Raw genomic sequence first — 12,910 nt, 5'->3', positions numbered from 1 at the left:
TTGTGGAAGCTTGCACTTTATTGGAAAATCAAAAAACAAAAATATAATCTGTAGGGACAATGCAGAAAATGCGCTCAATTGATGATTAAAGAGAGCCCCTTTCATGTTCATGCCATCTTTCACACCGGCATCCCATCCACAGCCCCGGTTGACAGGATCACTTTTATGTACACAAAGCACCGATCAACAGTGCTCCATTCTCCTGCACAACCGCACCTCTCTGCTGTTGACAAAAGGACGCTCCCCGACCAGCTTGATATGGATAGGGTTTGACCCCACTTACACCTACTTCTTTATGATGTCTCACCGCCCCATTGTGCAAAAATGCCCCAGTGCTTGCCTGTTGGAAATATGACCCAGGCATGAAAGGGACTCTGAACACTCAGGTTGGTAAAAAGGGTAGCCAGTAGAACTGTTAAATGTATGAGTAAATGGCATGCCAAAAGCGTAGAATAGCTGAAATGCAGATTCCTTTCCAATGCAATGCTGGCTCAATCACAAAATGTAGTACTTTTGCTGAAGTGACAGTCTTCCCTCGCCAAATTTAACTCACAGAATTGACGTCGAGTCAACAAATCTCATCATGTCCATTATACATTTTCAATGTGACAATTTGTGTCACAAAGAACTGTACCAGGCATCATGCAAGTAATGGGAATACTTAGTGCCCCCAACAGCAAAACATTTCATATAATTTCATTTTATATTAACTTATTCTTTTTTAACTCAGTCACTCTCAAAACCCAATTCTACAATCAATCATACGTATGTAATAAACCTGAAGACCTCCCACAGGGGATAGTTCAATATCACTAGTTACCTTTCCTTTTTTATGTCATTCTCTCTGCGGGTAATCATAAATAAATACAAACAATACACAAGGAATGTCTACTGCAAACGAATACATAAAAAAAAGAAAAAGAAAAGAAAAACAAATGATGGTATAAACAGGAGTTTGCCTTTTGTCCTAATTTCAGGCTGGTTTAATCAGGTAATCATGTTCGGCAAAATCAAGTCATCCCCTCTCCCTCACCTAGAGGAGGGGAAAAAATATATCAAGCCGTGTGTATGTGGGACAGCAACCTGACAAATTCTTCCAGATACATACAAGTAAAAATGTCTCCCTTTGGGGTGTTTTGTCTCTCTCTTTGTCCGTGGTACAGTAGGGGCAGAGTGATCCCTGTCCAGATGGTCTTTGAATGGCAGCGTGCACTCTTCTCTTAGAGAAGACGTGACTTGGATGGGCACAATGTCCACTTTGATGCCTTTCGGAGATGGCTCGGCCCCTTCCCCCGTCTGGCCATTTCATTCCGCCGAGTTCCCGTGGTTCTCAGAGAGAGGGGAGTTCAGAAACCGCAAACTGGATGTTTGCTTGCGTTTTGTTTTTTTCGTTTGTTTTCTTTACTTTGTGGTAATTTCTTTTCAGGAGGCTAAAGACTCCTGCTTTCAGGTTACATAAACTGCATCTGGAAAGATAATGACAAACACAAAGGTCAGGTTGTTGTTGGAAGTGGGTGAACAAATCCTGACTCACAAATATGGCCACTAGTCCCATATCAGTCTTTACAGGTACATTTGTCCAAAAAAACAAAACAAAAACAACCCTGCCACATCAAACATCACAAAAATAAGAAAAAGATAAATGCATGACTCATTTTCACACATCTGTGAGTTGGAAGGTATTGCAATCTGCAAAAGAATCTATATTAAAACATAACCTTTAAAACACATGAGCTAGTAGATGTCAGATCATGTCATGTCACATCAGATCACACCATGCTGGTCAAGCCTGAAGACAGACACACAAGAAAATGGGTGTTCCAAACACAATTCCATGGGTCGCTCCCAAGAAGGCAAATACCGCAAGGCCCTACCCGAGAGAAAAGATACGAAAGCTTGTCCGAGTGTACAAATGGAATATTCTACATTCTTAGAGTTACGGACCAGTAAAAGTCCATTTGGTTCCATTTGTACAGTGAGGTCTCGGAGATAAATTACCAGAGGGTTTTGTGTAGCTAGCTACAGAACATAAATGGAATGGTCTCGTGTGGCTGGACAGTGTTATTAGCACAACTAAATCAGCCATCATATGACAGTCAGTGCAAACTCACGGCAGTTAATGAGTAACAAACTACATTGACATGCTGTCTGCTGATGGACGTCAACACTCAAAACAAGCGCAGAGAACAAGCTGTACCTAAAAGATGGCTCTATAAGAAATTCTGGAGAGAGAGCTGTGCAAAGGGGTCCTTCCCTGGTTCTCTGAGAGGAGTGTGACTGGAGAGACTAGAGGCTGCGGACAACTGATTCAGAGAGGACAGATGAGAGGATGACCGACATACAGGCACTAGGCAGTGGTGGAAAGTAACCAAGTACATTTACTCAAGTACTGTGCCAAAGTACATCGCAGAAGAAAACATTGTACTTTTACTCCACTACAATTATTATGAAAACTTTAGATCTAGTATAAGCAGATCTACAAGAAAACAGCAGATCTACAAGGTGGGACGCATTGCGAGCTTGTAGATTGGCTATTTTTGAAAGATTTTATACATTTTGAACTTCTGCACAATGATTAATTTTGGTACTTTTTCCAATACTTTACTGTACTTTCACTCAAGTAAATTTTGAATTCCGGACTTTTACTTTGTAAAAAGTGTATTTCTACATTGCAGTATTGATACTTTTACTTAAGTAAAACATGTTTGTACTTTTCCCACCACTGCAGACAGGACAGCAAATGGAGAGCCGAGGATAAGAAACAAGGTGCTAAAGATGCGGAGGGAAAAAAATAAAACTCATGCAATCCCCCCCCATAAGTAAAGCAATGCAGATTATGAGTTGGTATTGATGCGGCTGGACAGTGTTCCATGACTCTTAGATGACACTGGAAGCAATTGCCACTTCTATGAGGTGTGCCTTGGAACTACAGAGTATAGAACACTGTAGTATAAGCACATCATTTATCTACACTGGACACATTACTTTGTTCTAGTTTAATTCTATTATCATGACATCCTGATTACTTGGTTACCTGTAGTTATGCCCATTTAAGCCGAGGCCCACAGTTCCTCTGTATCTTTAACCTCAAAATGATGCCCGACATTACTCATTAGTAACATTAAAGTCCTTTTCATCCTGAAACATAATTGATGGATGAGGCTGACCATCTTTAAAATAAGTTTGTTTCCTTGTTCCAAAGCTAGGGGGCAGCACTAGTACTGCTACAGCCAGTCAGACCACAATACATATTGTTGAAACCATCAGACTGGCATATCATATGTCAACCTCTTTGCTTTGGACTTGAACTGGCTGACTGAGTCACTTAATCTTAACTAGAAATGCAATATTTCATTGATCAAATTGATTCAAAAAAATAAAAAAATTAATCACACCCGTTACTGTGAAGTGAGGGGCGCTCTGATCATCTCATTCCAGCCAATCACAATTTGCGCCCTCACCTTAGTCATCAATCGTTTGTGTTACGCAATGTTGTAACCCTATCCCTCAAAATTGTCCATTCATTCATTGTCAATGGTATTTAATGTTTGTCTTGAGATAAAAATTGGGTTACATACACCAAAAGCTGGACATAGGAGGGGATATTGCCCCTCAAAAATAAACTATAATCTAGATTCAACTAAATAATCTATTAATGATCAAGTTTTGGAAATGTCAAAGTTGCACGACACAGTTATGCAACAAGAATAAAAAAAGGCTTAATTGAGTAATCAATTTAAAAAATATATATATATAAAAAAAAGATTAGCTCCTTGATTATTGTATTATACAAAAACATTATCGATAGAATAATTGCTAAGAACATACAGTAACTGATAGTTGCAGCCCTACTCTTAACCGGATGATGAGGAAGGAGAGGACAGAAAGCCATTACCTGGGCACCAGGGGTAGCACCAAAGGGGTTGGCTGGCCTAATGGCAGGCTGGTTGTACATCATGGTGGGTTGGGTCATCATTGAGCCCATATGAGGAGGCTGAGGGGTGAGAACACATAATAAATAAGTTAGATCTACAAGAGTTTAGAGGAGGAACTGCGTTGACATTTACTATGACCGAAAAGATAAAATAGCCAATCTACAAGCTCACATTGCGTGTGATTCATTTATTCTTGTAGATATTGTTTTGGTTGTTATTGATTTTCTTATTTTGTTTTGACAATTTCTGTAATGCTTTTAAAAAAAATGCTATTTCTGAAAAAATAAAAATAAATTGTTTGAAATCTTTTGGAATTCTTCATCCATTCCATTTGGGAAACGCTGTTCTGGATATAGACCTTTATTGATCCTGCTGGGGGGGTAATTTAGTTGCCAATGGCAGTACAGCAGTAAGGAACACAGTAGATCCAGGGTGAGTATCAATCCAGTAATAGAAGTAGAGTAGAATAATGTGGTTAATTGTACATAGGGACTAGGGAGTAGGGTACATTTTGCTAAAAGTCTTGCTCAAGGACACTTCCGACACCAACTCTGGGGGAGCCCGGGATCGAACTGGGAGCCTCCCGTCCGGCTGCTCTACCGGCCACTCTACCCCTGATCCACTGCCACCCCAGTAGGGACAGCAACAAAGGCAGACAAACCTCAGACTTCCCACACTTCCAATGCATGCGTTCATTGGGTTGAAAAACGTCACAAGCCCTCATAAAACTTGATCAAAATGCATTGGGTTTTTTTTTTATACACGCACAGAATGAGACAACATATCTCACAAAATTACTGATCATTCAAAAAAAGGTTTCTGAGAATGATTTCACATTCAAATAGATATGAGCCATCTGCTCCTCTTTATAAAATATTAATTATTAACTATTGAAAAGTAAATGTTTTTCAAACCCGTTTGTTTAAATAAAAAATGCAAACAAGACATTCCCTCTTTTCATAATTTCTTTCGTTGCACTTCTGACATTAAATCATCTCTTTGCCTTGTTGGGTAGCCCTCATTTGTGGAACTCTCTAGAATCTAGAATCTAGTGATGCATCTAGAGTCTAGATGCATCACTTAAATTATTATCCTTGCCAATATTCAAGAAACATCTAAAGCAATATCTTATTTCTTCCTCGTAGTCTACATGATTTAGTTTGATGTGTTATATTTTCTTTCGTGTTTTTGTTGTTGTATTGTCTATTCTCCTTTGTGCAGTTTCTGTGTTTTTATTTCCTTATTGCACAGCTGCTCCCGTCAACTTGTATTCTTTTGTATTGTTCTTATTGAACTTTCAATCCGTTTAATTAATGACCTCTCCCATTAAGGAAAGGATTCCAAATAAGCCAGCTGGCTTCTTCCTTTCCTTGCACAGTATTTGGGTTCATTGATATGTTTGATTGATTGAAATATTTATTAACAGTTTGCAGAATTACAGTACTACATTTCAAGCACAAACTCAATACAAAGACTGCTAACTGTGAGTGGACGACCCAATTAAGCATTACACTTGTTTACAAGAGGGTCCACCTTGTTCAATTCATCAAAACATTTAGAGACTTACAAATAGACACTTCTACTGTATATAGTCAAAGAACAGAACAGGAATTTATCATAAAGGAGGTAAAAAGGGAAAAGAAACATGTATATATGTATTGTCTATTGTTTATAACTATGTGCTAAATAAATAAACTAAACAAAATAAAAATAATTAGATAGGACGTTTTATGTGAGCTTTGCACAGGTCACCCATAACATAACATGTTCAATACCTGCAATGTTTCTTTTAAGAGATAAATGTGTGTGCTGTGGTAGAAAACATGTTTATATGGGTTGTTTAACACTGAATAACTTTACAGCACATATACACTAACTATATTATGCTGGGGATATTATACCACTGTAGCACGTAAATGCTTTTGGGCCGATCAATACATACATTTTGTTCAATATATATCACCATAATAATTTTAATTGAGATTTCATCTCAATTAAAAATTGCACCTGGCCATGTAATCTGCAGAATAAATACACTTTGCAACTCTGCAGGTGGCACACCTGTCTCCCACTGCCCTCAGAATATTTTTAGCCGGTCTGATGTTCCTCGTTAGTCAGCTGTTCCTTGTAAAGCAGTGTTATGGTGCCCCAGTGTCTGTCAGATGTTTCCCCCAAAGCGCTCCTATTAAACTGACACTAGGAGTAGCAACTACTGAAATAGCATGCAGGAATCACCCAAGTGGTGACTTGACCTGTGCTGTTCCACACTGCTCTCTTGAGGGTTTATACCATCATAATAGTACAATAGAACCTCATTGAGGCCCATCTCAGAGCTCTGAAATGACTAGTGCAGTGAATGATTGGCCTAATGGACACACCAACACAAAATGAGCAGTCATTAAAATATTCTCAGATTGTGTGAAACTACCGAATCTCATTGACAGTGCAAAGATTTCCATGCTGAAAAGGATTTTGGAGTGTATGGTCTAAATTCCATTCATTGCAATGCTCTACTTGTGTCCAGGTAGCTCAGTTGGTAGAGCACTCATGTCATGGGTTCGATCCCAGGCACCACCAACTCGCAATGGTAGGTGTTGCGCTCCACCTCAGCTTTCAATCTCCCACTGGTGTAGTGCATTGAAATGGGGATATCCTTCCCCGTTTTCGGCGGATACCGACAATAAGCTCCTCTAACCTTACTTACATATGCTCTGCTTAATACCTAAACAACTATGTCAAGTCATAATCAGATGTACTATGTTTATTTCAGAGAATCTGTACTACAAAGAAAAAAAATACATGCTGAAAAGATGCCCCCTGCCAACTCACCATTGAATATCCCATCATGCCCGTTGGTGTAGTTGCAGGGAACGCCATGACAGATGGTGCCTGGGTGGACACACACACACACACACAAACACACGATTAGTTCTACACTTCCACAGACAAAAGCATTCATGTACTCAACTACTGTGGGCTAAATCTCTGAAAATGGAAGGGTGCGATAACGGATCAACGTGCTCGGTACGCTCAAAGTCTGAAATGGCCAGTAAACATGGCAAATTGTTTCATAGTGATACCAAAGAAGAGAAACCTAGCTGAAAGAATTAAAGAGACACCAGAGGGGGAGAGAGAGAGAGAGAGATGCAGGAGAAAGTAAAAAGAGGGAGAGAGATTTAGAGGAGGGGGTGAGGGGTGCAGAAGTCCTAGACAGAGGAGGCGTTGCTGACAGGTGCAGGCCCTCCTTGTGGAGCGGCGAGATGAGAGCGAAGACTTTCTTTCTAGAGATGGGCTTGCTGCTCCAACAGCCCCTGCAGTGATAACAAACCCAGATTTGTCTCACACCCATCCCTCTGGGGAAGTATACGTTTCATTAACTATTCAGTCATTGGCGAGGGAGACGGGTGAAGTCAGACGTGACGGTGGTGCCAAATTGTAGCTTTCATCACAGACTGCGTTTGTTTCATGCATTCAGAGGAGCCGCTTCTTCAGAATGTGTCCCTTTTTACAGGGTTGGGGATGGTTATACGGACAGCAAACCCAGTGTTCCTGAGATAATGAATAACTGGGTGATGATGATAAGGCTTGTGGCTGCATGGCATTAGGCTTGCTTACGGAAATAACCCGACAAGTTTTGTGAGGCATGAGGTTTTCATTGATTGACTGATTGAGTTTTATTTGGTGATAAAATTGATTGAGTTTATTTGATTATATTAGGCGATTGTCCCTCTGCAGGTTTCATGGAGCGATCAAACTGTCAACTTTGACCATTGTTGTTTTACAGTTAAGGAGAGAGCAGTCAATCAGCATGGTCAAATACTCTAGGCCGGGCCTAATTGACTTGACAGGGTTATATTACATATAGCCTTTACTAAAGAGGTTCCCAGCAAAGAACACTCAACTATGAAAGCATTGAAAGATGCTTCAAGAAAAACTAAAGCCTCAAGCCTCGTACCAAATTACTCGGTAGTGCTTCGTACAGAGGTCTCATGCTGAATTTATACTTGTATGTCGGTGTCACACGCCGAAAATAGCAAATCTACAAGTAGACAATGCTTTTACTGTAGATCAAAGCAGACACCGCTTGTAGGTCTGCTATTTTCGGCGTGTGACACCAAAGCACAACCAAATATAAATCAGGCTTTAGCGGAGAAAGCTCGCTGTGGGGAAAGGAGATTTACGTGGATCCATGGAGACGTATCTATTCTAGACTTGGAATTATGGAAACCTGATTTTTCTTAGTCTGACGTCACATGACTAAGCATTACATCGGTTGTTGAATATTTTTCAATATTTTTTTTTTACACACAACCAAAAGAATAAGGCTTATGTATTTACACACATATGGTTAGATTGTCCTGACACGAGGAGTGTCGGGACGTTTTTTTTGCGGGCAGAGTCCCAGCTCTCTCATGGCATGGCTGCTGTGTTAATGTGGTCCACAGTTCAGTTTCAGCCTGGAAAGCGCAGTGCGGCTGATAGAAGTGGAGTGCTCACTTGACTCGACAATGTGGAGCAGATGTACGTGAAGCGGTTAATATCAACCAGTGCATGCCAGCGTTGGTCAGAGAGCAAGGAAATGCTCCAACCATATGTACTGTAATACAGTAGTGATGAACTTACATATTGGTGGAAATACATGCCGCTCTGAAAGTGGGGCGGGCCCCAGAGAACAATTACACAATGCAACAGACAGAGATATTAAAATAATCACTTGGAATAAACAAACAAACATTGCTAAATTGAGAGACAACATATAAGATGCATAACAAATTTGGGCTATCCAGCTGTACCTTTGTTTGGCTGATATCTCCAAACCATTTATCTTAAGGTGATTATTCCAACTGCTCGTTTTGTGCTAGCACAATAATAAGAATTTCTCTACCCAGTAAAATACTCCATGTTCATTTATCATTTTATTTGTAACTATGAAATTGTACAGCTTTACCCACTTAAACCCTAAACATGAGCCACTTTCAGACATGCACAGTATTATGTAAGTTTTCCAGAGTTCAAACTCTGCTGTATGTATGAACGCAACATTCCGGATCAGTAGGATCGGACATGAAACAGATTTTATAGAGCGGACTGGGCTTATGTCCGAGTAATGTCTGATTTGGCTCAAACTCCTCTATGTCCGAATGCACCCGGTGATTGTCTGGTGAATTTACTGTACATTCAGCGAGTGGGCGTGTTGATGACGCTTCAATTGTCAACGAGTGAAGCCTCACCACGTCTTGGGGTGTTTGGAGAGAGATACAGTAGTGAACTGAACTTTTTAAAGATGGAGTGGAATTTTGTCCACCCTAAAACATGATCATCAGGTACTATTAATGAATAAGGAGGAAGAATGTTTTAAAAAATGTACAGAAAGTGTTAAAATTATGTTTTTATGTGGACATGCCCACCAGTTTGCCACCTGAACTGAAAGGGGGAAGGGTTAGGGGAGGGGATGATATTGTGATGTCACTATATTATTTGCTTTAATGTGTGAAGTTAATGTGTGAACGCATCTGAAAACGGACATTCTCCTGTTGCATGTTACATATGTGAAAGGCTAGTCTCCCATGGCCAGACTGTTGCCTCACAATTTTCAAATGCAATTTTCAAATGCTTCCATCTGGAGCACGGAAGATCTGATCATGAGCAAGCGATAAAGCGGAATTGAAGCCTCCTCTCCACTTTGTCTTTATACAGACGCGCACATTTATCCTAATATAAATATAAATCATCTAAGCATATATAGCTTGCTGCTTAGCAGAAATTTAAAGATATTTTAAAATCTATTTTCATGAACGGAAATGGCAGCTTCCTTGCTCGGATTAGTCCCAGACTCTATATAGCATTCGGAGAGATTGTGGAATTGTTGTCTGGCTACTCGAGACTGGTGAAAGGCCAACACCATGTCCCGATGCGATTCCCCGGACAGTTTACCAGTGTTTATGTCTGGAAGAGGCTTTAGTTGACCGGATTCCCAAGGGCTGTATAGACATGGAGCAGTGCCCTCAGCCTGTAGGCCAGGTGTAGCTAATCAGTGCTGCGGTGTAAAGCTGCGCTTAATGGAACACCGTGACCTCAGTAATGGCTGCGCCTAAGGCACCCCTCCGTGGATTCCTCTATAGGCCACCCAGCCGTTTTCGCTCTACACTAAATAGCCGATCTACAACCTTGCAACACCTCATGCACTTTTAGAGCTTGCAGATCTCATTAGCCCCATCAAATGGTTCTGATGATTAGATTGACAAAAATAAAGGAATTTATGTGAAAAAAACTAAGTATCCATACCATGGACACAGGGTTCCACGTGGTGGAAGGGGCCATCTTGGGTTGCCAGTTAGTTCCACCTGTGAGTTTCCTCTCACCAGGCTGACTCCAATGCATGTCACTGGGAAAAAAAGGAATCCATAAGGTCACATGCAGTGCTAGCCTAGTAGGGCCCAGAATTGAGGGATTTTCAAAATAAAATACTTACTTTTTCGCCGTACCATTACCAATTCCCAGATCTAATGGGGAAAGGAAGCAAGGGAATAAATCCACAAACAGTATACAAATAAATCACCAGAATGTATCATATCACATTATCAAATTATTTCATTGCAATATGTCTTGAAAAGGTAAGTTATAATGAAAAAGGCTGGCAAGGGGAGAATAGGGCGCGGGGAGGGCTGGCAGTCAATAAGTTAAGTGGATAATGGGTACTTACTCCCAACCAGATTGGCCAGTGAAGAGTCCAGGTCATCAGACACCAGCTTGCTGCTGGGATATTGGGAGCTGAGATTCAAGCCCTGACTGGGTGAGTTGGCCACTGTTGGTTTTAGGAGGCAGCCTAAAATATCGTCTTAAAGAAAAGGGGGCAGGACGTAGGGGAAGGTTTGGGGCCACAGACCAGGTGAAGACAACACATGAGGACGACAGAACGAGGATACAGAACCACACGCACAAACATGTACACAACACCACAAACAACAACAACAACAGAGGACAGTAAGTGAGAGGCAAAGCAAGTGGGACTGAGAGAAAACAAAAAAACAATCATACCAAGACTGTGTAAGAGGAATGTGTGTGTCACACCAACTCACCCAGTCATGCATATGCCATGCAAAAGCCAAGGCCCCAGAGTGCGTTTACCCCGTGACAAGGAGGAAGAAAAAAAATATAGAATTGTGAGATGGTAAGCAAAAAATCCCCAAAAACTCTCAGTGCAGAAATTATTATGAATGTGAAGTAGAGAACTTCCTTTGGACTAATTATAGTCAACACTGCCTTGAGCACTTCCTTGAACTATGTGCAAGTCAACAACTATTCAGAATGATAAGTCAACACAGTACTTCTCTGAAATAGTTACAAGTGAGCAACTATACAGATGGATAAGCCAACATTGTCTCGAGTACATCAATTGCAGATGTGCAAGTGCAAATCCACACTGGTTAATGTCCACACCAAATCCTAATATAACAGTAACTTTCAGGCATAGTGTTGTGTTGTAGTTGGTGCAAGCTGAAACAGCATAAAGTACTAACATCCTAACATGAAATTGGACTGAAACTGTATATAGCGTGTAAAGGGATATACCAGTGCGCTTAGAAAATAAAATCTTTCCAAAATGATGGTGACATGATTAAGTGAACTTTGCATTAGTAATCACATATGTGTGTGTGTGTGTGTGTGTGTGTGTGTGTGTGTGTGTGTGTGTGTGTGTGTGTGTGTGAAATCTTGAATGGCCAGTTGGCCACAAGAGATTTGGGCTGTGTGTGTGCTAGTGCTATTCCATCAGGTCTGCAAACCACCATGAGATGTTCTGTACATGTATGGACATAATGGATGCACACACAAACATCGAGGGTATGTGTGGTTCAAACAACGGTCTAAACCAGTGGTTCTCAAACTTTTTTGGCTTCAGTACCCCCCTTTCCTGATTTCTGGATCAAAGTACCCAACCCACTTTACTCAACTTAAACATGTTGTTTAGAAAAAGGAGAAAATCTAGCATATTGTTGCCGTCAGGCAGAAACCTCATATCTCCATATTTGACCTTTTTTGGGGAAAGTAATGCCCTACTTTGCCATACTACAAGTGCATTACAAAAGTAGCAGTGGTTTAAGCTTGTAGATCTGCTATTTTTGCTACTTTTGAATTTGAATCCCGACAAGTAGCCGTTTTGGACACAAGGTATCCACCCGATGCTATGAACGAATGATACACTTTTTCAAGAATATATTTAAGAACATAACAATAAAGTTAATCTTAGAGCTCATTTAAACAGTTTCCAGTTTTTCCATTTTCTACTTTCTCACATACCGCCTGTACCCCCATTTGAGAACCACTGGTCTAAACAACTGCATCTCTTTGATTGAGTAATTTAAATGAGAAAAATGAAAACAGTGAAGGTATAAAGTGTATTTCATATTATGCCAGTTGTCAACAGCCTCAAAGAGTGACCAAATACTCAATTCACCACAATACTTCACAGCACATTCAATGTTACATTCTGTTTGAGTCATGAAAATGACCGTTATGGAATGGCTTCATTCCAAACATTCATGGCCAAATCAAACATTTAATGGTAGAAACACAGCAGCAGTTGTACACAAACCAAGATTCATTATTCACCAAAGACCCAATGAACATGTGATTTGTCCCCCAAACCTATAGGTGGCAGCAGAATACATCAGACCAACTAAGGAATGGTTAGGACAGCAAGCCTGTTTGTGTGCAGGTCTGCAAGTAATAGGCTACCAGCCAAGCACCAAATGAGAGTATATTTCTCATTTGGCGTGTAAGTTTAAGAAACGACCCAAAACATTGGCTGGTGATTATTTAATATTTGTTTTGCCTCAACAAAATATCATGTTCTCGTCAACATAGCCATAATGTGTGAGTGTTCCATAATCACGTCTATTTTCACCATGCTAGCATGAGTTAATAAGATAACGCATAATAAAATCTCCATTGTAACACTTCCTGGACATCCATTT

At 40.4% G+C, this 12,910-nt stretch overlaps 1 protein-coding gene across 18 annotated transcripts in view; it reads right to left on the bottom strand.

The window, feature by feature from the left end:
* The window catches only part of picalma (phosphatidylinositol binding clathrin assembly protein a), a 55,917-nt gene continuing 43,007 nt past the window's right edge, over positions 1-12,910 (bottom strand). For 8 of the 18 annotated variants that reach the window (XM_079508545.1, XM_079508555.1, XM_079508561.1 and 5 more), the window contains 6 exons: positions 10,639-10,773; positions 10,408-10,438; positions 10,221-10,320; positions 6,765-6,824; positions 3,896-3,994; positions 1-1,466 (listed from right to left, as the gene is read on the bottom strand). In XM_079508545.1, the coding sequence (XP_079364671.1) occupies positions 1,452-1,466; positions 3,896-3,994; positions 6,765-6,824; positions 10,221-10,320; positions 10,408-10,438; positions 10,639-10,773 (440 nt within the window). In that variant the 3' untranslated portion in view covers positions 1-1,451. The remainder of the gene's footprint in view (positions 1,467-3,895; positions 3,995-6,764; positions 6,825-10,220; positions 10,321-10,407; positions 10,439-10,638; positions 10,774-12,910) is intronic. The other 10 variants (XM_079508556.1, XM_079508557.1, XM_079508546.1 and 7 more) reach the window with 2 other exon arrangements.

The sequence above is a fragment of the Electrona antarctica genome (assembly GCF_951216825.1).
Source record: "Electrona antarctica genome assembly, chromosome: 8".
NCBI classification, from domain to species: Eukaryota; Metazoa; Chordata; class Actinopteri; order Myctophiformes; family Myctophidae; genus Electrona; species Electrona antarctica.
The sequence above is the reverse complement of the archived record's forward strand: the minus strand, read 5'-3'. Positions and strand labels throughout refer to the sequence as shown.